The 24,537-nt window shown below is 35.5% G+C and overlaps 2 protein-coding genes across 2 annotated transcripts in view; one reads left to right on the top strand and one right to left on the bottom strand.

The window, feature by feature from the left end:
- Tcs3 (Probable tRNA N6-adenosine threonylcarbamoyltransferase Tcs3) overlaps window positions 1–7,463 on the top strand; it is a 142,813-nt gene extending 135,350 nt beyond the window's left edge. Inside the window, exon 13 of the mRNA XM_090398354.1 lies at window positions 7,263–7,463. Within this exon, the coding sequence (XP_090254480.1) occupies window positions 7,263–7,302 (40 nt within the window). The 3' untranslated portion in view covers window positions 7,303–7,463. The remainder of the gene's footprint in view (window positions 1–7,262) is intronic.
- Window positions 7,464–16,313: 8,850 nt separating this feature from the next.
- The window catches only part of MYPT-75D (Myosin phosphatase targeting subunit 75D), a 305,331-nt gene continuing 297,107 nt past the window's right edge, over window positions 16,314–24,537 (bottom strand). Inside the window, exon 12 of the mRNA XM_090398351.1 lies at window positions 16,314–22,097. Coding sequence (XP_090254477.1) covers window positions 21,387–22,097 — 711 coding nt within the window. The 3' untranslated portion in view covers window positions 16,314–21,386. The remainder of the gene's footprint in view (window positions 22,098–24,537) is intronic.

The raw sequence follows: 24,537 nt of genomic DNA, 5'->3' as shown, positions 1-24,537 counted from the left end.
GTTCGAGGTTCCGAAGCAGAATTGAAGCTGTGATCGATGCTAATGGTGGTTATTTTGAGTAAATCTTGTTGATAGTATTGTAATTAACTCTGCCTGTAATGTTTTTTTGTCAATTCATTAAATTTAATAGATACAAAGAAGATTTTCTTTTTCCTTACGAAACTGTCAAATTTATCCCGAACACCCTGTATGTATTCCCATCCCACTTCATGCCTCACCACTAGTCATATCTTTCTGGCGCGGCTGCATTCACCAGTGTCACACATACTGTGAACAAGCACTGACGTGTTTCGCGCGGTCTCCATTCATACACGATTTTTATACTGAGAGTTTATTTTTCACTTGGTTAGACTATAATAAGTTTAGTTTAATCCTTTATCCAAGTGTGAGCAAACAAAGTTTGCACCTGAAAGTATCTTCAGGACTGGGGTAAGGTAGTGCAACAGCAGGCAACTCATTGCAAAGGTGGAGAAAGTGCTCATCACTCCTATCTCAGTATCTCCCATAATGCAAAGCACATCTCCTTGCGGATATGTGTAATGCTATGCACTACTGGGCCTGGCTCCCACTGACGAGACCTCAATAAAGGTCGAAACCGGTATGGGTAGTGGCCCTTGCCTTAATGCATAGCATTACACATATCCGCAAGGAGATGTGTTTTGCATTATGGGAGATACTGAGATAGGAGTGATGAGACCTTTCTCCACCTTTGCAACGAGTTGCCTGCTGTTGCACTACCTTACCCCAGTCCTGAAGATACTTTCAGGCGCAAACTTTGTTTGCTCACACTTGGATAAAGGATTAAACTAAACTTATTATAACGATTTTTATAGTCTACAAACTTTGCGATTGTTTAATGTTATGTTCTTGATAAAAATTTTATCACATAAAAAATAATAAAGTCGTCCAAAAGAAGCAAGTCCGATTCTTCTACAGCTAGCAAGAAAAGAATAACATTGACTTTGGAAGCAAAACTCAACATCATTAAGGATTTTGAAGGTGGAATGAAAATTTGTGAGCTAGCAAAGAAGTTCGATCTACAGGAATCCACAGTAAGAACAATCATAAAAGAAAGGTTTACGGATTTTGGAGGACATACATTCTAACGAGGAATGAATTGTAGCCACAAAGCAAGGAATAAAAAAATCATTAGCTTGCTATGAAGAAATTTTGTGTGACAAGAAAAAGACATTATGCCGTCAGACGAATCTATTAGATTTTATGAAACCATCGACATCGAAATAACTTTCTTTTTTTATGTATGAAAAACTACAATTATGATTATATATTTCCCAAAAAATATAGGTGTTTTTGTAAACCTTTGGTCCCAATTGTATGTTTGTATATATAAATTACATGCAAAATTATACCCCGAGCTACGTGAATTCGACTTACGGGCTTTTTGTTGGTCCCACCTACCGCGTAACTTCAGGGTATGACTGTATATATATATATGTATGTATATATATTGGTATAATTTTAATTTTTAATTTTTTAATATGCTTTTAAATAAATCCAGTACAAGTCTGCATGATTCCCTGACTAAATTGAATAACTGTTGTAATAAATTTGATATGAAAATAGTTAGAAACATGAAAATATCAATTGCATCGTAAATGGAGACCCTATAGAATAAGTTTCAGCTACTTAGGCACGTTTAGTGAAGATGGTAAATTAAATATGGAATAAGAGAGAAATTAGTCAAAACACTAAATTAGCTGTATACAAGACAGTGTTCAAACCAATTTTAACCTTGGATCTGATTGCTGGGTTAGAAATAAAAGACTAGAGACCACAGATATGAGAGTTCTGAGAAACATTAGGGGTGTGAATAGATGGCATCAATGGCAATATCATATTAAAAATAAGGGTATTAGGAAAGAACTTGACATTAGCATCCAGGAATGTGTTAGTAGAGCTAATCTCGGGCTATGGTCACTTAAACATAATGGGAGAGGAAAGATTAGTAAAACAAGTGTTTCCTGAGGAAAAAGACCCAGAGGAAGACCAAGATATAGGTGAATTGATACAGTAAAATGTGCCTGAGAAGACAGAAATATAAAGTAGCGAGTAGAAATATAAGATCTGATTTGGAGTCTTGACAGATAACAGATTAATTTGGAGGAAAATTGTTGATAGGAAGTTAGTAATGATGTAAGTTTTTCATGTAGTACTATTATACTGTATACCCCTTGAGGGTACATGTCAGGAATTTTATGATGATGATGATATATTTATATCAATGGCATTGGGTGTGCTGTCGTGTGGATTATGCAACCCGCGCTACAAAATTCACATCAATTTGACTGTCTGATTGCATTTTTATCGATGTGTGAAAGTTTTGAGAGTGCATAGTGCATCAGTGCTCATCTTAACTGGTCCAATGCAATTAATTGTAGGATAACTTTGAATACTTTAATTTATTAACTAATTGTAACCTAATCTTCATATCTCTTCTGTCTTATCAATCTCACATATGCTGGATGGTGTAAACAGAAAAGGTAGACCATACAGAGAATGAATAGATGACATAAAGGACTGGTGTGTGTGGAATGGGTTTACAGAAACTGCAACACTATGCACTGGACAAAGAAAGGTAGAAGAAGATAGTGAAGGAGGCATCAGACACCAATGAACAGTGTGCCCATGGTTCATAATGATGAAATCTGCATAGAGTGGGGGAACAATGTTTGTTTCAGGATTTATTAGAAAATAACAATGAAGGAGAATAATCTATTTGGTTGGTATATTTGAATTACTCAAAGGTGAAAATATGAAAAGGTGAACCATCATTTATAAGACATGGGAAATGAAAGGAAGGAAAGTGTGAGTAGAAATACTTTCATTAATGGCAAACAAATTACTAATAATTAACATTTGTGATATGTGTGTACCATAAGTTGCTGGGTAGAGTGAATATCATGTGATGCAATAAAGTGTAGACATGAATCATTATACATTTTATTCAATAATAGGATACATAATATCCAATCATTATTGGAATTATCCACACTTTTGGGAATCCTACATTCATTAGTTTTTTTTTAAATGTCAGCATCTCTTCTGTCTTATCAATCTCACATATGCTGGTATTTTGTTGTAGATCAACAACTTCTTATAATACAGAGAAGTATAATTAACACAAAACAGATGTTTGGATTATAAGACCATAGGTTTAATACACATATGTACAAATTCGTCGACTTTCGTTGGCACAACTTTTCAATCATCAACAATTAGAAGTCAACAACATTGTATATCAAAAATTTGAAGGCCTAGCCATTGACAGTCCCCTGTCACCACTATGTGCAGACTCGTTTATGGAGAAATTAGAAAATGATATTCTAGCTAACATTACTCCAAAACCAACAGTCTGGTGGAGATATGTTGATGATGTATTTATTATCTGGAGAGAAAAAGTAGAAAGCTTACATGAGTTCTTAGAAAAAATGAACTCTTTTCATGACAAAATCAAATTTACTTTAGAGTTAGAAAGCAATCATCAATTACCTTTTTTGGATATACTTGTCAAAAGACTAGAGAATGAAGATATTAAACTCACTATATATAAGAAACCCACAGATACTGGATGGCAGCATCATCCATATGCTATGAAACAGAGCCCACAACATAGTCACAGATGAAGAAGACATATATACAGAACTTTCCCACATCTCCAAATCTCTATCTCAAAATGGGTATCCTCAACTTAATCAATAAAATGCTCTATAAAAAAATGTGTATCAACCATTGTCATACCCTATGTTGGTTTAGTCTCCAATAAAATAGCTAGAAAACATAAGATGGTGTGGTAGGAAGTCAACTAAATAAATTTATGGAGCAAGAGAAAAATTAGTCAAACGCCAAACCACCTTTATACAAGATAGTGTTTAAATCAGTAGCGGCTCGTACATAAGCACCGTGGCACTGCAGCACCCCCAAGGAAAAAATGAAAAAAATTAAATTTTGTCCGTGTTTATAAATAATAACAATGCTTACAACATTATATAAATGCAATATAACATGTTAAAGGTTACAGCTTGTGTTTTGACATTGATTGAATAGTTAATTGGAATTGTTCAATTAATGCTTTAGTTACAAAACAAATGCACTGCGATCTAATGCAGTGTTGGAATTATCACGTTCGGCCAATTGCAGCGAGAATCACTTGTAATGTGCTTGTGATTGCACGTTACAAGTGATTCCGACACTGCTCATTTTGGTGCATGGTGAGGGTGAACTATTTTTTGTAAATCTTATTTTATTTTGTTAAAATAACATATAATTATTTATTTATTATAGATACAAGGTTGAATTATGATAAGTGTCACTGTTGAAAATATGAAAAGAATTATATTTTCTCAATTATCGTTACACGAAACAAATGCACTGCGATCTGATCTAATGCAGTGTCAGAATTATTGTGTTCGGCCAAATGCAGCTAGACTCGCCGATATTCGTTTGCGCTTGTGATTGCACGTTACAAGTGATTCTGACACTGCTCATTTGGGTAGTGTCGCTTACAGATAAATTGTATACATGTGCATGCTATTTCTGTGACATACGAAACTTTGGTGTTTGTTCCTGGTGAGGGTGAAATATTTTTAATATGTAAATTTATTAATTAATAAATTGGTTACTGATTAGGATTTTTTTTTTTTTTTGTATATGCAGCACCCCCACTTAAAATTTTCACTGACCGCCACTGGTTCAAACTAATTTTAATTATGGATGCAAGAGCTGGGTTAGAAATTAAATGCTTGATCAAACACTGGAGGTCACAGAGATTAGAGGGAAGAGCGGGCAGAATCATATTAAAAATGAGAAATCAGGATAAAGTTGATATTATTAGCATTCAGGAGTGTGTGAGCAGATCTGGCCTCAGGTGGTATGGTCACTTAAAAATAGAATGGTAGAAGAAAGGTTAATAGAACAAGTGTTTTGTGTAGATGGCAGTATAAAGACACAGAGGAAGACCAAGATCTTGGTAGATTGATACAGTAAGAATGACTTTGAAGACCGATATATGATATGACAGTAATGGAGTCCTGAGAGATAACAAATTTGGAGGAAAATTTTATTGCATAGGCTTCTGTGGGGGATAGGACATTTTCATCACCACCCAGCACAAAAACTGGGCATCGTTCATTCTTTACATGATAGAGCCTACAGAATTTCACCAACATGGATGAAAGTAACCAAGTTACAGTATTTTAATTCTATAACTCTTGGTTTCTTCTGAGGATTGTATTCTCATAAGATCTCATTTTTGGAAACATTCAAAGTTTCTATTTTTTTTTTTTTCCTTTGGCTATAAAATAAGGATGGGTCTTTAATATTGTTATATACCTTTACTATCTATATATATTTGTATGTGTCACTACTCACTCATACACAGTTATTTCCCTTTAGCTCCTGTAATAGTTTTCCAATAAATCTAGCAAATTAGCTATTACCTTTCTATCCTTAAACAAATTAAAATTCGGGCTGCTCTTAAGTTTAGTCACGTGTAATTCTTTCATTTATAAGGGCTTTGTCTAAGTGGGACAAGGTCTTAAAATATAACCTCTGAGACAGTCTGCCTGTTAAATATTGACAAATTTATATTTTGCTGCGCCAGCCAATACATAGGATAGATGAGACTCTTATCCAAGGTGGTTCTCTCAGAGTATTACACAGTGATGAACTTTCTAACACTAATTCAACTAATCTCAATTCCCTTTGTCTTTGCATGCAGTCGTAGTCTGGAAAATCAAACTATATTCATATATCCCTCCCTCTAGGTTCGATAATAATTTTATGAGTGGCTATTTGAATTCATAAGACAGTCTAGATTCAGGCGAATGCTATAAAACATATTTATTTAGGTTTAAAAAATATACATGAGAAAATTTAAGTACATGGTTAACATAATCACTTTCCTAGTAAAATTCTGATATCATTACTAACACAAGAATACATGCATAATAATTAGATCCACAGAGTTTTCTATAAACATACAAACTTCTGGCTTAATTTAACATTATCTCCAATCACTCTTTGATCACTACTCATATCTCACAATATGTCTCAGTTATCTCACACACAGATCCCTTCTAGGGAGACATTTTTCAAAACAGGGACAGGTCACTGCCAAATTGGGATAATCTCTAAAGTTCTCTACAGCATGTCTACACAAATAACCTACAGAGGTCACTCAAATCTTTAATTGGAAATCTGATACTTTAACATTCTACGTTACCATCAAATGGAATGACTTTCTGTTCTATCATCAGCCTTGTCTGGACATTAAGGCACTGTTGTTCTCTGGATCACTTATAACAGCACGGCCTGGTTCCCCGAGTCGATAAGGCAATGTGCCGCTCTGGAGTTTCTCTGGTACCGCAGGCACACATCTGGATTACCGGTCACTCAATATGGCTTAGCTACTCTGTTATGAAGAGATAGCTAGCCTTGCCTCGCAAACATCGATAGGCCTCTCACGACTTCTATGGCCGACCCAGAATCTTCACGTTGGCGGAGAGCGCGAGCCAACGTCCATGAGCGCAGGAAAACAGGAACCAAAAAGCCCCGTATGGGGAGAGCTTGACCCTTATATTCTTCCCTTTTTTCTCGGAGATTCTCGCGCTTAGCTACGTTTTTTACTGCACGGCACTCATCCACGTGCATGTGGCGTTCTTCCAAGAATGCGATCTCACTTTGCTTTCCTTATTTCTCTTTCCCTTAGGCCATACGTTATACTGGACAGCTAAAATGTGACCCTTGGACTTTAGCTTACACTCAACTTACTTTCATACAATACATAGAATGGGATACTCTAATTAAATTATAATCTTATATAAATTCCTCTATTTGACTCTGTACAAATGGGTTAAGTCTCACATTTCTTATGCTAAACATTTCTTCAGTTTTGCCTTAAAGTTATAATGTACATTTTTATTTCCTTGCCAAAGCACAACATTCTCTGCCTACAATTAAAGATAGTTGTTCCTGAATAAAAGTAATCTTTTGTCCCAATTTTTGATTATTCAGGACACAACAATATCCCACATTTCTAACTATATTTACAAATATAAAAAGTCAATTATATATCTAATGGCAATTTATTCATGAAAGCATCTCTTTTTATATCATCTATTATAAATGCATAAAATTTAATGGTTATATTTAAATAGCAAAGTTAAACATAACTTCTCTGCATATTACATTTTTAATATCTCTTCTTGTATATTTAAATACTGTTGTTCCCACATTCTCTATAGGTACCGTACTGATGAAGTGGAAGTTACATGGCGAGATTGAGAATTTTGTTCATGCTGCTGCTTTATTTATTTCATAATGATGGAATAATAAAAATTTTAAGTTATTAAAATTTTTATTTTAACAACTCGCTTATTAAATTATTTGTAAAGCAAAAATGTTCTTACAACAGCATTACACATTGATTTTTCTTGGTATCTTTAATTTATAGTATAACCAAGTGGAAAAACTTCCAACAACTATTTCTAATCCAGAGTATTTTAATAATAAAGTGTGACACCTTTTGGCAACTCGTATATGAAAATATGACTTTTGCATTACTTCAACCTTCATATCACCACAGTCTCAAAAATAAAATACTAGAAATACTAGAATTCAATGAAAGATATAATCCGGATATATTACTAATTAATGAAACTCATTTGAGACCTGCTGACAATCCCAAATTCAAAGGATACCAACTTTACAGGAATGATAGGCTTGATTATAGAGGTGGTGGTGGTACAGCCATCCTCACCAAAAATCGCATCAACCATCATGCTGTAGTCATCCCTACAACCACTAATCTCAAAGTCATGGGTATCAATGTCATCACTAACTCTGTCGGAAATTTAAAAGTGTATGCTGCTTACAACCCACCATCAAAAACATTGCTGACCACAGATCCTCGGAGTTAAACTACCGGTCATTATCGCCGGTGATTTAAATGCAAAACATCACGCATGGAGCAGTAGATCTATAAAAAGGAATGGCTGCATCCTCTTTAACTACTCAAGCTCAAATTGCACAGCTGTGACTGGTCCCTCAGTGCCAACTCACCACAGTCCGACTGGTTCCTCCGACGTCTTGGATATAGTCATCCTCCAGAATGTTAACCTGCAGTACACTCTGGAATCACTGAATGAATTATCATCAGACCACAACCCTATTCTGCTCCAACAATAGGGTATAAGAGGGGACTTTCCCCATCACCTTCATACCTTGGGAAAAACTATCCAAAATGCTTCCAAACTACATCGATCCTGTCCCTCATATTAATTCCAAGGAAGAAATCGAATCTGCAGTCAATAAACTTACTGATCAAATCAATGCAGCCATAGCATCTATCTCCTCAAATTCAACTGTTTTTAAGCCTAAACAACTACCTGAGGATATAAGGAACTTAATCAGGGAAAAAATAAAGCAAGAAAAAGATACCATAACACCAGGGCACCCCAAGACAAAAAATATCTCAACAAAATGAACAATGCAGTGAGAGATACACTTAAAGCCCACAGAAACAAACTATAGGAAGACAAATTAGTCCCCATATCACCCAGTGATCAAACCATCTGGAAGCTGCTGAGAAACATCAAAAACAAATCTCTTCCCTCCCCCCCCTCTCAAATCTGATCTGAACATTGTTTACACAGATGAAGAAAAAGCCAAAACTATAGCTAAAAATTTAGAAAAACAGCGTAGCCCTTCATACGATAATCTAAATTTCAATCATATTTACAAAGTCCACCGCCACGTCAGACACGTATTAAAACGGTCTAATGCCTGTTCCAGCCAACTCACATCTACTTCTCCAGCTGAAATTTATGACATTATAAAGAATTTAAAGAATAAAAAAAAGCTCCTGGGCCTGATGGCATATTCAAGAAAGTTATTAAACTGCTACCCCGAAAGGCCATTGTACATCTTGTAACAATAATAAATGCTATGTTCAGGTTCAAGTACTTTCCCTCTGCATGGAAGTTGGCAGACGTGGTTCCTATTTATAAGCCTGGCAAGGATCGTCAGCAGCCTCAAAGTTATTGTCCCATAAGTCTGATTTCTAATTTGGGCAAAATAGCAGAAAAAGCTACCCTTTCCAGAATTCAATTTTAAGTAAAAAAGTTAAACATCCTTCCTACAGAACAGTTTGGTTTTTGCCAGTTTCATAGTACCACTCAACAAATTCACAGACTAATTGAGTTCATTACCACAAGTTACAATTGGCACCAATACACCGGCGCAGTTTTTCTCGACTTAGAAAAGGCATTTGACAAATTATGGCACTTTGGACTACTATATAAGTCGATTTTAGCCGGTATTCCATTAGATCTAGTCCAAATTATAAAGTCATTTCTTAGTGGCAGACGAATGCAAGTCAAACTAAATGATATATTATCTACCCAGCGATGAATCTTGGCAGGAGTGCCTCAAGGGTCCCTACTGGCACCGATACTTTTCTCGATTTACATGGCGGACGTACTGCATAATCCAATGTCATCTATCATTGCCCTATATGCAGACGACACAGCTATACTAGCCAGATCTATTAAGCCGCACCTTGTCACCAAGAAACTGCAAGAAAACCTGCTGAAATTAGAGCACTGGTTCTCGGAATGGAGATTGCAAGTAAACCCTCAGAAGAGTATCGCCATTCTCCTCACTAAAAATTCAATATCTCCCAGATGTGACATTTTCCTATTTAATACCAAGATTCCCTGGAAAGCAGAAGCCAAATATCTCAGTGTACTGCTAGACAGAAAACTAACCTTCAGTCCACATGCAAAAGCCTCATGTACAAAGGTATCAAAAATTATTACACAGCTTTACCCTCTTATCAATAGGAATAGCAAGCTGGATACCAAAATTCAACCGCTCCTTTATCAGTAGATGATTCGACCTATTATTACTTATGCATCCCCAGCCTGGAGCCACACCTCAAGTACAAATATCCTCAAACTACAGAGAGTGCAAAATAAATGTCTCCGCATGATCTTAATTCTGATATACCATGCACCATGGTATATCAGAAATGTCCAACTCCACCGGGATACAAATATCCCCTACATCTACTCTTTCCTGCAATCTTCAGCAGTAAAGTTCTTCTCAGCATTGTCTTCACATCCAAATGAACTTGTACAACAAGCAGTAATTTATGACGAAACAGATTTCTCCAAATATAGGAGACCTAAGGCCATCCTAATTCCTAACGAGGATCTATAACTCGCACCCCCCCCCCCCCTGGGCAGAGCACTTAGCTCATAAACTTTTCCCTACACAGCAACCTTATCAGATAGCAGGGATTATAAAATCATTTTGCTTCACCCTCACAGACAGCAACGTCTTGCGCTTAGTATCTGGGTCTGACTCCTACTGATGAGATCTCAAATAAAATTCGAAACCAGTCTGGATACTGACCCTTCCCATAATGTATAGCATTATACATATCTGTGAGAATATGTGCTTTGCATTATGGGATACTAAGGCAAGTGATGTGAAATCATAACTTCTATATGCGAGTTGTCCCAGTCCTGAAAATACTTCAGGTGCAAACTTTGTTTGCCTACACTTGGATATAAACCAAGTATATAATTTCTTGGTATCTTTAATTTACAGTAGAATCCAGTTTATTGGGACAAATGTTAAAGAACAAAACCAAATTTAAAAAATTGCTAGTTTTCTTTGCTTATTTGGGATAGGAGATTGTAGATTACTTGTAAATCATTGGTTTCAGGTTTATTTAGTACAAGAGCAAAGGTCATACTATGCCAAACTGAAGCCTGTGAATGACTCATCTGCTTTGCTCCCCTCTACTGTTTTAGGTGACACTGTTAGAAAATGTAAACGTTTTAGCTGTTTACATCTTTTGGTATTTTAATTCATTTGAATAAGTGAAATGTTTGTTTCTTTATGTTTTTAACTATTAACATGAAACTTCACATAATTGGGCCAAAATGTTCCAGTCCCAGTTAGCCGGAATCTACTGTGTGCGTGCACACATATACATACATCAAAATACTGAAGAACAAAATAGCTTTAGAAAAGAAAGATCCTATACCCAGCCTCAAACTACTAACTAAGAAAAGAAGATCATTCAACTTAGAAACATGTCTAGCAATCATAAATTATAATAATAATAAAAGCTTTTGACAAGATAGGTATAAACTGGATATGGAGATTTTTGAGAAGAAATGATTATAAATAAACTAGAGTTTATTTGGTCATAAATGCAAATATAGTGAAACCCACTAGTTTTGCCAGTAATATATGTGGCTTGTTCTGGTATTAAAAAAAAAAATACATAAAAATAAATGCAAACATGAACTATAACATTACTGAAAAAACAAACCATAAAGGAGCCGTTACAACATAAGCTGAGCAAAACCACATGAGAGGTAGCAGAAGCTAGCTATTGTTCAACATTGTGTGCAGAGTATTGACTGAATAGTTGGTCTGATGTATGGATCTGATAAGCAGTTTCCAAATATCACACCAGATTCAATCCTTGGGTCCTGTGAAGTGTGTTGTGAAAAGATGACCATAGTAGATTCTTTTATGTAAGGCACAGAGCTCTTATTTCTCACTTTTTTTTTTTTTTTTTTTAATATGATATTCAATTTTATCCTGCTCAAAACAAAAATAAAAAGCCAATCCCCAAGTTATCTTCTCTATTATTGTTAACCATACACACCATGACACTGAGTGAAATAAGAGCTTTACTACTCACAACATAAAAGAATCTACTATGATCATCTTTTCACAGGACACCCTTAACAGGAACGAAGATTTTTTTTTTTTTTAAGTAATGTTATAATTCATGTTTGCCTTTTTGCATTTATTTGTATGTATTTTTTATCCAGATGAAGTCAAGTATTAATGGCAAAAGTGGTGGGGGTTTCATTATCTTTGTTAACAACCGAATAAAACCTACTTTATTTATAACAAATAAAATCAAGACTGAAGGTTAATAAACAAAGAAGGAATCCAAATAGAAAATAATTTTATCTGTATATTTGTAGCAGCTGAAGACAATATATAAATTGTATTTAATATTTAAAAGTAATATAATATGTCAGTCTCTTAAAGAAAAAAAAACTAAAACTCTGGCATTCAAAAGAAAAATACCCATCTGAAAACACAAACAGTAATAGACAATAATTGAAGTCAATAATTTTAATTATCTGAGCTATAAATTACATTACAATGAAGATCTAAACATCTAACAAATTTTTCAGAGTAAGGGGAATGATAAACAAAACATTAAGACCAGCAATAAGAATTTATAAATATAAAAATCAGCATTATTATATGATAGTAAAGCAAAGATGGTAAGAGAATCACTGCAGCAGAAATGAAATATACGAGAAGAACAGCAGGTTATATAAGACTAGATAAAAAGAGAAATAAAGACATATTGAAAGAACTAAACCTAATATTAATAATTTAAGCGGTAGAAAAATATGCAGAACCAAATAGTCTAGAATAAATGGCATATGAAAAAATACACAGGAAGATAAAGCTTTGCAACTGTGTATTTTATCTCTGCCTAAAATCTTGCAACTTCACATACGTTGCGGCAGTGAATTTCATTATCGATAACATCATGCCTATGGGGGGGATTTGGTTAGAAATTTGTGCATTTGCTATAGTGAAAGTTAAATTGATCTTTCTAACTTAAATGCACTGTTATTGGTCACATAAATACATAAGTTTATGTCTTTGGCAGTTTTGATGCAAATATGATGAATGATATTCATCATATTTGCATCAAATATTTGGAACAATATCAGAACTTTATACCACCACCATTGTTAAATTAATCATGAAAGTTAAATTGATCTTTCTAACTTAAATGCACTGTTATTGGTCACATAAATACATAAGTTTATGTCTTTGGCAGTTTTGATGCAAATATGATGAATGATATTCATCATATTTGCATCAAATATTTGGAACAATATCAGAACTTTATACCACCACCATCTGTCAAGTCTGATTGACTTTCAGACTTGACAGATGGTGTCAAGTCTGATTAGACATCCAGACTTCACACCCATCAGATTAGAAAGTCTGGCATTATTCTTTCCTCCATATCATGGAGTTTTCCAATGCTCTGCAGACCAGTTATGATATTCTTTGCATCAGTATAGTATCAATTTCCATGACTTTTGTGCATCTTCCTTAAACTGAGACTGTGGTTTTGGCAATGGGAAAATTAAGAGATCTGCACTATGAATTGTTGGAACATCCACCCTATTCCCCAGATTTGGCTCCCTCTGACTTCTATCTCTTCCCAAAACTAAAATTCTTTCTCGCTGGTCAGCGTTTTTCTTTGAATCAAGAGGTGATTGCAGCTATAGAGGGGTATTTTGCAGATCTTACTGAGAACCACTACAGGGATGGAATAATGACACTGGAATGAATGTATTAGTCTTAAGGGAGATTATGTTGAAAAATAAAAATTATTTTGAAATTATAAATTCGTTTTTAAATTGTTAGGCTGAGAACTTTTCAGACCACCCTTGTACAAGATCTTATTCTCAGTGTTAAACATTATAATGGACAAAAGAAACCAACTGACAGTGCTGCTTGCTTGGGCTTGAAGTGAATCAAGTACCTACTTTCAATTTCAGACTTATCCATTAAGACTCAACAACAAAAAAGTAATTAGTTGATGTTAATCAAATCAAATGCAGTATGTTCCTTTTTTTTTTTTTCCCAGTTCAATTCAAAATTACTATTAAAAGTAGAGTAATTTTTAGTGCACTATTTTAAACCCAATTTATTAGTGAGGAGCATATCATTTTGTTTATTGTAAATCACTGATTTTTTTTTTTCTATGAAACTTTTTAATAATGAATGTTTTTTTCCCCCATTATTATTATTATTATTCCTCCGTTATCTCTCTATCCTTCTCGTCCGTCCAAGGACAGGTTGAGTCCCCTCCTAATGAGGGGGTTACTGGTGTATTAATGCAGCCGGTTCGCCACTCCTCTGCTGCATCCCCTAAGGGCAATAATTGTGACTGTAATCCGTGTGTGTTCACGGGGCCAGTTTGCGTGCTTGCGGGAGGAAAAACCCCAGATTAACTGGCAGAAAAAACCCTGCTGTCCATGCCCAAGACCGGCTAACTTGGCTATGGCTGAGGAAAATCCTTAAGCTCCTCACATCGTCGACGGGAATCGAACCCAGGACACTCCTTCCCCAGGCATATGGTTGCGAAGTCCATAGCCACTAGGCTAACCGCGCAGACATTTCTTCATTATTATTTTGTCCGCACGGTTAGCCTAGTGGCTGTGCACTTCGCAACCATATGCCTGGAGAAGGAGTGTTCTAGGTTCGATTCCCGTCGACCACATGAGGAGCTTAAGGATCTTCCTGAGCCATAGCCAAGTCAGCCGGTCTTAGGTGTAGACAGTAGGATTTTTTCCCCAGTTTATCCTGGGATTTTTCATCCCACAAAGCAGGCAAACCGGCCTTGAGAACTCAACACTGCAGGACATAGGATACACCGGGGCGTAAGGCTGACCACCTTATCCTGTGAACAGTTTGAGGTCCAATGATTAACAAACCCTTGATACCCCAAGGTAAAAAGAGGGTAAAAGGAAGATGAGATGATGGATATTTTCAGGCGGAAACTTTGTTTGCTTACACTTGGATAAAGGATTAAACTAAATTTATTATAGTCTAACCAAGTGCAAAATAAACTTCCAACATCTTTCTCTAAATCCAGAGTAATTCAATAATAAGGTGGTACACCTGTTGGCAACTCGTATAGATAAATATGACCTCTCCTATTGCTTCTGCCTTAGTATCTCCACGTTTGGGTCTGCCTCCCACTGATGAGACCTCAATAAAGGTCGAAACCAGTCTGGGTAGCGGCCCTTCCCTTAATGCATAGCAGTATATGTGTCTGCAAGATGTGCTTTGCATTATGGGAGATACTGAGACAAGGAGTGATGAGAGCTTGGTCCACCTTTGCTTGGAGTTGCACCGCCTTACCTCAGTCCTGAAGATATTTTCAGGTGCAAACTTTGTTTGCTTACACTTGGATAAAGGATTAAATTAAACTTATTATGAAGATGAGATATTATTTTACGTGCGAGTTTTTTACTCTTATTTCATTTTTGTAATCATTTGACATTTCAATATATAATGCATAACACCATACATGAATTAGACTATTTTTATTTAAATAAATGAATATGTAAAGAATTGTTTCTCTTTTGTTTGGGGGGGGGGGGGGGCATGCCAGCAGAGTTAGACATTTTCTGAATTTTTGACATGCCGAACTTAAAAGGTTTGCCTTCACTGCTCTAGTGGAAAATGCTATCATCAGCAAAACTATGAACAGGGTTTGCAGTTGAAGAGAGCAGGTCATTTATATAAATCAGGGAGAAGATGGGTGAAATGACAAAGCTCTGAAAAACACCTCCATTAACAGGAAAATCTGAAGAGAGAACATAGTCTACTATTACACTGAGAGATATATCTGAGAGAAAACTGGCAATCCAGTTACATAGAGAGGAAAACAGTTCATATGATTGTAATTTGTCGAAATGTCCTCAATTCCAGACCCTATCAGAAGCATTGTAGGTGTGAATGTGTGATGAATGAAAGTGGCATGATACAGGTTATCCATATTGGTGATCATTGATTAGTTGGCAGTTCTCCAAGTGTCAAAGAAGTTAACTGTCGATAACCTCCATTATTTTGAATAGAACTGAAGTGAGTTGATAGACATTTATCACCTTTTTTTTGGGGGGGGGGAGTAATTGACTGTATCCCTATATATACTAGACTTGGGATGGATGGCAGCCGAGCACAATAGGCAGGATGCCATCAGGACCACCCGCCTTTTTGGTATTCAGGTTTTTCAAGATTCTTCTGGCGGAAAGTTCACAGAAGGTATATAATGTTCTAGCAAAGGAAGAGGTAATTTGCTACGGTCATTCATCTATGGAGGAGATGGAAGAAAAAAAATGAAGAAATAATTGCTTGTGACAGGTGAAATGAAACCGACGATTGCAAAAATTTATAAATGTAGCACAGTGTATATAATAGCCAAGAAATAGCCAAATCGACACGTTCAATACATGTCGATTTGGCTATTTCTTGCTGTAGGGATTAGTAATCAGAAGTTTTAAAGGAACATAAGTTGTTTAACAATATGTCATACACATCTCCATCAGTTGTGTTTAAAATGATCACATCATTGAAAATTGTCAATCTCTTTTGGAAAAGGATGAAAAATTTAGTACGTCAAATACCATGAATTAAGATATAACAGCAAACAATTTAGACTTGTAATATTTGTTTTATTTATTTATTTACAAAATATTTGACATTGAAATCACACAATGCTTTCAAAAGGAAGGACCACTGTAAATCGTCATATTGGTGGAAGCATATAAAAGCTGCCACTAAGTTCAAACATAAGCTAGTAAGCCCTTTTATAGTACTTAACATATTCTTACTGGTGAATATACTAGCGTATATTAAGGATCTTCATCTTACTCAACTTGTATCACAAAGGTTCAATATAGAAAATTTAAGAATTCTTAATCTGAAAATATTAATTTCTTGTTATGACACATGCAGCTAAAATAGTAGTTTTTGCTAGAATACTGAAGTTCAGCACAATCTTAAATGTTCCAATTTACAGCACACCTGAAAACTACTTAATGATCATTCTCAAACTTTTTTTGCTAATTGGAAGCCAGTTTCTCAGTAGAAAAGTTGATGCTTTATTAAATTTTGATTATAAAACTAAACAAACACCATATGTACACATAGGTTTCTGTGGTTAAGCAGTTCTGTAGGTAGTTTTTGGTATTTAAACCACATTATAATATAAAGTGTTTATTGAAAATAAACAATTAAAACCCAACAAGTTTCATGCATTGTAAGACTTACATCATGAGTAGTGGTACATAAAAGTACATGAGCCTCACCCGAAATACCTCGGAGCCTGGACAAAGCCTAACCTATATAAAAAGCGCATCACCAACCTGTTCCAACAAAATTAAAATGAGGAATAATATCGTTTCAAGGCTTCCTGGAACAACCTGCAGGTTGTAGTGCACTAGCTCTTGCATTCTCTGCAGCAGAATATTGTGCCCCTGTCTGGGAAAGAAGTGTGCACACTAACATTATAGACACCCAACTAAATTCTACCATGCACACAATTAGTGGGACACTGAGAAGAACTCCCTCTCCCCTGGTTGCCTGTCCTATCTAACATTGCACCACCAAATATATAGAAAAGACAAGCAGCCTCGATTAAAGAATTTAATAAAGTTGATAGGTAAATACGACTTTTCCATTATTTCCACCTTAGCATCACCACCTCTGGGTATGGCCCTTCCCTTAATGCATAGCATTATACATGTCTGCAAAGAAATGTGCTTTGCATTATGGGAGATACTAAGGCAAGTGATGAGAACTTATACCACCTTTACCACAAGTTGCCCCAGTTCTGAAAATACTTCTGGTGTAAACTTTGTTTGCTTACACTTGGGTAAAGGATTAAACCAAGTATATAATTTAATAAAGTAGTGAGCAACCCACTGTTGCCCCTGCACCTCTCATAAATCCACATAGTCTTCGCCTAAAATCAAGAAACCCTTTCTGGTCCATGGACGAACTCTCTAACAGAACTAACCAGGGCAGATATGGCTACCTACTACACAAATGGAGACTGTCAGACCACCCTTATTGTGATTGTTCCCCCTGTGGCCTAGAAGATTACTCATATTGTGAATAACTGCCTAAGGCACCAAATATCATGGTGGTGGCCTTCAGGACATCCACGAGGTGATGAATGAGGCCCTGGATTGGTTTTCTAGACTGGACATTGACTTGTAGCTGTTCTGTATTCCTTTTGCCATAAGAATAAATAAATATGTGTGCTATATCCCAGTTCCACGACAGTTAAATTTTTGATGAAAGCAGACCATACTTGATGTAAAATTAAGCCTTGATTTTTATTGCATTGTGTAGGGATCCTAAGCATTTGTGAGGCTTCTTTAAATTTCTTGTAAAACAGTTATCAATATATGACATTTTTGTTTGTTGCCGAGTACCGGAAAGCCAGTAGTGGTTGTGTGGAATGCCAGGCCTGATTTATGTTCTTTTCTCGACATCTTTTACGTGTTCAGACATGCGGATCTCTCCCAACCTTCCTGTCTGGCCCACATAACAAATGCCATGAGAGCAATCTCATAGATGCCTAGTTTTTTCATGGGATGATGTGGTGGTTTTGGTGGATGTAGGAATCTAAATATTTTTGTAAAGATAAAAAAAGCCACTTTTAGGTTGTACTCACGGAGCAACACAGCCACTTTGTCTGTGACATCCTTGATGTAAGGCAGCATGATTGCATTCTTGAAATGTTTAAATAAGGGAGTTGCAGAGGGTGTATTAAGAATTTTTTTTGATTGTCTTAGGTTCAAAACATTACGTGCAAGATTCTGTGACAGGTAGTGCAGTTCTTCATTTCTTTTAATTGGTGTGTTTTAATTATGCCTATCTTTTGCAATGGATAGTGGTGTGAAGCAGCATTTCAAAATCTTCTCATTGTGGTAGGTTTTTTGTGCAGTGAGAAGGATAACCTTTTTTCCTCTTCATTTACTTCGACAAGAATATCAAGGAAAGGTAATTTAAAAAAAAAAGAAGAGAATAAATCAGGTCTGGCATTCCACACCACTACTGGCCTTCAAGTACTCTGGCAACAAACAAAAATGTCATATATTGATAATAACTGTTTTACAAGAAAATTTAAAGAAGCCTCACAAATGCTTAGGATCCCTACACAATGCAATAAAAAACAAGGCTTAATTTTACATCAAGTATGGTTTGCTTTCATCAAAAATTATTTAACTGCCACGGACCTGGGATATAGCATACATGATACCACAGAACGTGATAGCAACAACTAGCAATGTTCCAATATGCATATGGTAAAGAATGTATCATTTGTATTCTGGTTTATCAGTTATTTAACAGTTGTGAAGTTATAAAAAAACTTCAAATATGTGTAATTAATTGTTAATAGGCTTTTGTTATGTACAACTTTTATGTACCACTACCCCAATGATGTAAGTCTTACGATGCACAAAACTTGTTGGGTTTTAATAATTTATTTTAAATAAACTCTTAATATTATAATGTGGTCTCAATACTGAAAAGTACCTACTAAATAAACACCATTTTTAAGTTCCTAATTCTATATTAAGAATACACTGTATATTCAATATAAATTTTGATGAAAGGTATTAAAACTGAGAGGGGCCCATGCCAGAGTTGATTAACTCAGGAACCAGCCAAAGAAAGGCTTTGAAAAAAAGTTCCTTTTGTTGCCAACTGACTTGAAGTGAACTCAGAATAATCTTTCATCTTGTGCACTAGTCCTCTGGATGCATCCACCAATGCAATTTTGATATATTCAACAGGAATGCTGATGACAGCAAACTGTTAGAGCCAAAAGAGGACTTTAAAATAGCACTGGTGCTACGAGACTTTTCAGTGCTTCTTTGTAAGTGACTGAATTCACTATAATGGTGCTTGCTATGTAGCAAGAGCTTACTCAAAAGTATTTATGTAAATCATCCTGCACTGAGTTTTGTTCGGTTTTAAGCTCAAAAGGCACCATTTGAGTGCTGAACAGCACCAGCCCTTATATAAAAATCAATACCTGCTCTAATTATATTATTATTTCAAAAAATTACAACAAACAAAATATATTTTCTCTAACTAATCATTATGTGTATTTATTTATTTTTTTTTTTTACAACAATGCAATATATAATCACAGTTCCTTGGGTGTTTTCTTTTCATTATTTGTAGTCATCTGTCTAATTAATAACAAAAAATTTATAACAATAACATATCAATATCAGTTGTAATGTTAACAAGACAACAAAAAAGATAATATGTAACTTATTATTAAGTATATTCTTGAAATATTACATATAATATTAAAGTTAATAAAATAGATTTGACAGGAATTGGATTACTTTGAAATTAACTTAATTTTAATCCCTAAATTTTGTATGCTTGAACAATTACAAAACCCAAAGCTCTCTTCTTGCCAGAGATATTTGTAGTCTACTTAGATTTATATAAAAATCCAAAGCACACTTGGAATTTCAAGGCATTCCAACGGCAAATTTTAAAATAATATGCATAAACATCCTTTAAAGAATCACAAATAAAGCAACTGTAAACTTAGTTGATTTTCACTATTATGAAAATGGAGCAAGCAGATTTAAACGTTTTTCAGATCTTTATATCCATTATACTAAGGGGGTTCTGAAATATGCAGGACTACTTTAAACTAAAAAGTAAGTTAAATTAGAAATTATTCTCACAAGAGTTTTTGTGCCATGTAAGACTGTCTTACAATTATACCTATGTTGCTTAACTAATAAATTAGCCCAACCATTATATGAAATTATGATTGAAAAAATGGAAGAGACATTCAGGATCTGAATAATAAAAAAAAAAGTTCCCTAATTCTTTCACCAATTATTCAATATATTTAAATATATATTATATATGTATGCATGTATTATATTTATGTTAGTTTGAAAATACATAGTGGATTTTGTGACCAACTTACACATACATTCAATGCATACACATTCATCACAATAAAAAATTCATTTATTCACATACCAAAATATATGGCTAACAATTATAACGATTCAAATGGATCACTAACAACTACCAAATAAGACACTTATCGCAGTTTTTAACAGATAACCACTCTTCCAACCTGCTATTTTCATGCAAAGAAATATACAAATGGTAGGTACTAAAATTTTGCAGCCTGTGACAAACACTGAAAACAAAATAAAATGGCACATTTTTTCCTTAACACCATTAAAAATCACAAACATTATAACAATAAAATTCTGTTCTGAAAAAAAAAAATTTGCCTTAATAAAATGGAATGCATCTGTTTATTGCGGGAAAAAATCACAATCATATGGTTTTTCTGGATATAACGTATGTCACGCATGAAAACTGAATGTAGAATAAAGATAACAGATCAGTATTATTTAAAAAAAAAAAAATCTGGCTACATGATAAAGGAAACTACCACACATACATTGATGTTCCAGAACCTGTAATCGTTAACAGACTTTAACTTTACTACAAGAGTAAGAAAGGAAACTAAAAGGATAAATATAAATATCACTAATGAGACTGACAATGATATGCAGCAGCAGCATCATGATAATTGTTAAGATATTATGGCTTTTCAAAAATATAAGTGTCTCATTTAAATTTCAAGTTTTTTGAGCACTTATATATATTAGGAATGATACATGTTTTGTGTTGTTTGAAAACATGAAGCAGAGATTTCACATGATGATACAACATCCATGTTTCTGAGGCTCGCCTACAATTTCTGAGGGATCACTGCAGTATCGCTGTAATGAAATTGTTGGAGAAGGTGGGGGATCATACATATATGTGGCACTAAAATGATGGCCATTGTGGGATACCACTTTGCCTGTTAAGTCTTGTTGGGAAGACGAAAGTGTTAAGCTGTTCCTGCTGCGCATATCTGACCGATGTTTCTTCAAATCAGCCAGTGTACCTGGACTGGGAGCGTAGGTTGGGCTTGTGTTCACAGTGACATGGATCTCTACTTTCACTGACTCTGCCTGACTTCGAGATGGAACAGATGTCATACAAGTTGAAGTCTCAGATCCCTCAGTAGCCATGGTCCCATTTAATGGTGCTTGAGAAGAGATCGCATCAGCCCCTTCTTCTCCTTCTTTACTTAACCTTGTGTCGATGATATCTGAAGATGTATCCAAGTTAACATCCAGTGATATGTCTTTGTCTGGTAGTGTTCCGTCTTTATTGGGTAAAAGTTCATTTCCCTTTTCAGTTATATCTTCTGATGTGTCAAGCATTTCACGACTAGTTTTCCCTTTTATTCTCTGTAGAGTATCCTTTTTTTTTAAAATATTCAAAGAAAGTTCAATGTCTTCAACATCAAGTGGAGGAGGTGTATTATTTTTTTCATATTCCTTAACATCTTGTTGAAGTTTTTCTTCTTCATGCTGAAAAAAATATTTAAAATGAAACATTAGATTTAAATACATTAATATATTAGTAATAAAAATGAGAAAAACAATTTAAATCATTTAGTACTCTGATAAAATTTTCCATCATGCATGAAAATTACTGAATCCATGAAAGGCACTGCTGTAGCTGTGGCACAATGCCTCCGTAGTGCAATTGGAAGAACAACGGCATGTTGTGCCCTTTGATTAGAAAAGGCTAAGTTTGATTCCCGTCGTGATGGGAGGAATCTTTATATGGACTTTTTCAACACTTTTAAACCACATCTCATTAACACAGCATCCAAGCTAAAAACAAGAAACAATATACTGCAAAAACTATGTGGAACAACTTGGGGTGTCTCAGCAACAACGTTCGCTGCACTGCTCTTGGCCTCGTTTACTCTGCAGCTGAATACTGCTCGCCTGTATGGCTGAACAGCGCCCATGTGTATTTGGTTGATGCTCAGCTGAACACCACTATGTGCCTTATTTCTGGAACTGTAAAATCAACACCAACCTACTGGCTCCCAGTGCTAAGCAACATCTCACCTCCCCACATTTGCAGATCCAACTTTCTTCTACATGAATACAGAAAAATCATGGAAATCCAAAATCTTCCAATCCACGAAGACATCCCGCCCCTAGAAATAAACAGGCTAAAGTCAAGGCACCTTCCAATCTTAACAGCAAAAAATCTTGCAGAGACAAGTTTCAACATAAACAGGAGTATTCCATGAATTAGTGGACCCAACACAGATGCCTTCAGGTTCTGACCTACATCGGAAAACTTGGCCTATCCTTAACGGAATCCACATCAATCATGGCAGATGTGCAGACCACCTTTACAAATGGGGCATGATTGCCTCACCCCGTCAAACAATTAATCATATTACAGCAGAATGTGTCCAACGTGCATACAGTGGAAACCTGTCAGACTTCATCCATGCTACACCAAGTGCAGTTGACTGGATAATCAACCTAGACATACAGTTGTAGCCTATTCTGGAGTGTCTCTTTGAAAGTCTTATTATTGTACATATGTCCACATATATTAAGAATTTATGTAATGTAATCTTTCATGTGTGATCCATATGCTAAACAAATAAATAAATGGAACTTTTTCAACTGAAGGTGAGTTAGCCAATCTCATACGGGGGGGGGAGCAGAGTTTTTTCTCCCAGAAACTCAGGTTTTTCATCCCGCATACAGATGAATCGGCCCTTCTGAACACACGTAATTTACAGACAAAAAATACTAGTTGCGGTGGATGGCGTTGATGTGGATGATTGGTAGTAGAGGTTCGGTGTAGTGGTGGAGACAGAGAATTGTACAGTAGATGCCCTCCTGCGATGAGTCTTCAGACTTCTTGGAGGTGTCACTAATAATAATGATAATAATATCGCAATACCTCTTGTCAGTAATGGAGCAGGTCACAGGACCTGAATGTCCTCAAAGAATGGTCCAATGATAAACAAAGCTGTAAACCCACACACCAGACAGTAACTATGGGTGAATGCAAAGGAATTTGTTGGATTGCATGCAGGTTTTGCATAGCCCATACCCAACAAATGCATCTTGTATTCACAGCTCCATTCATGTAAAAGTAATTATCGGCTTTATCTCCCCACAAAATCATACGTGTCCAATTGAGCAAGGAATGTTAAAGCGAATGTTAGTCGACTTTCAAAGTCCTGCAGGCACAACTCCTGTGTCAGAGTTATCTCAAATGAGTAGAAATGCAGAATACTCCATAGAATATTCCATAGAGTTGTATAAGGCACATCCATGTGTCTTGATATAGCATGTACACTGCAAGAACCAATGCTGTTATTTATGGCCTGTTCCACAATGGCAGTAGCGACTTCATTCACTTGTTTTGAACTAATTGGTTTGCGACCTCTGCCAGGTCTAACTCCCAACGATCCTGTTTCTTCAAAATGACTAATCATTCATCTCTAAGCACATGGAGATAGTGGGCCTTGTTGATATTTATTCAGACGACAAAATTTGCAGAGTGCAGCAGCAGCACCAATTGTTTAGATAGTACAGCTTCACAAACAAAGCACATTGGGACAAGATTAGTCACTGTGGACAGTATTAACTAAGAGGGGAGGGAACCCATGTCCATCTTTTTAAAGCCTCCTGGCATCCACCGAATTGCATGATATACAAATTACATGCACTTTGTGTTTACAGCACTCCTGGTGGTGAATTTTGGAACTTTTTTCTCTCAGATTTCGATTCCTCATGGCATACTATGTATTCCTGCAAAGTTTTGCAGCATTTGGATCAATGGATGGTGCTCTGCCTGGCCTTAAACAGGCATACTTTAATTTTGATCACCTTGTACTATAGGTTTACAAATAACCTTTCATGGGCAGGAGCAATATAAAACAACAAGTAGTTAATGAATTACATGTCATCCTATGAACCAGTC

Source organism: Typopeltis vanoorti, chromosome 9, assembly GCF_054136105.1.
Source record: "Typopeltis vanoorti isolate ZY-2024b chromosome 9, IOZ_Tvanoo_1.0, whole genome shotgun sequence".
Taxonomy (NCBI): domain Eukaryota; kingdom Metazoa; phylum Arthropoda; class Arachnida; order Uropygi; family Thelyphonidae; genus Typopeltis; species Typopeltis vanoorti.
Note: the sequence above shows the minus strand (reverse complement) of the source record. Positions and strands in the feature narration are given on the sequence as shown.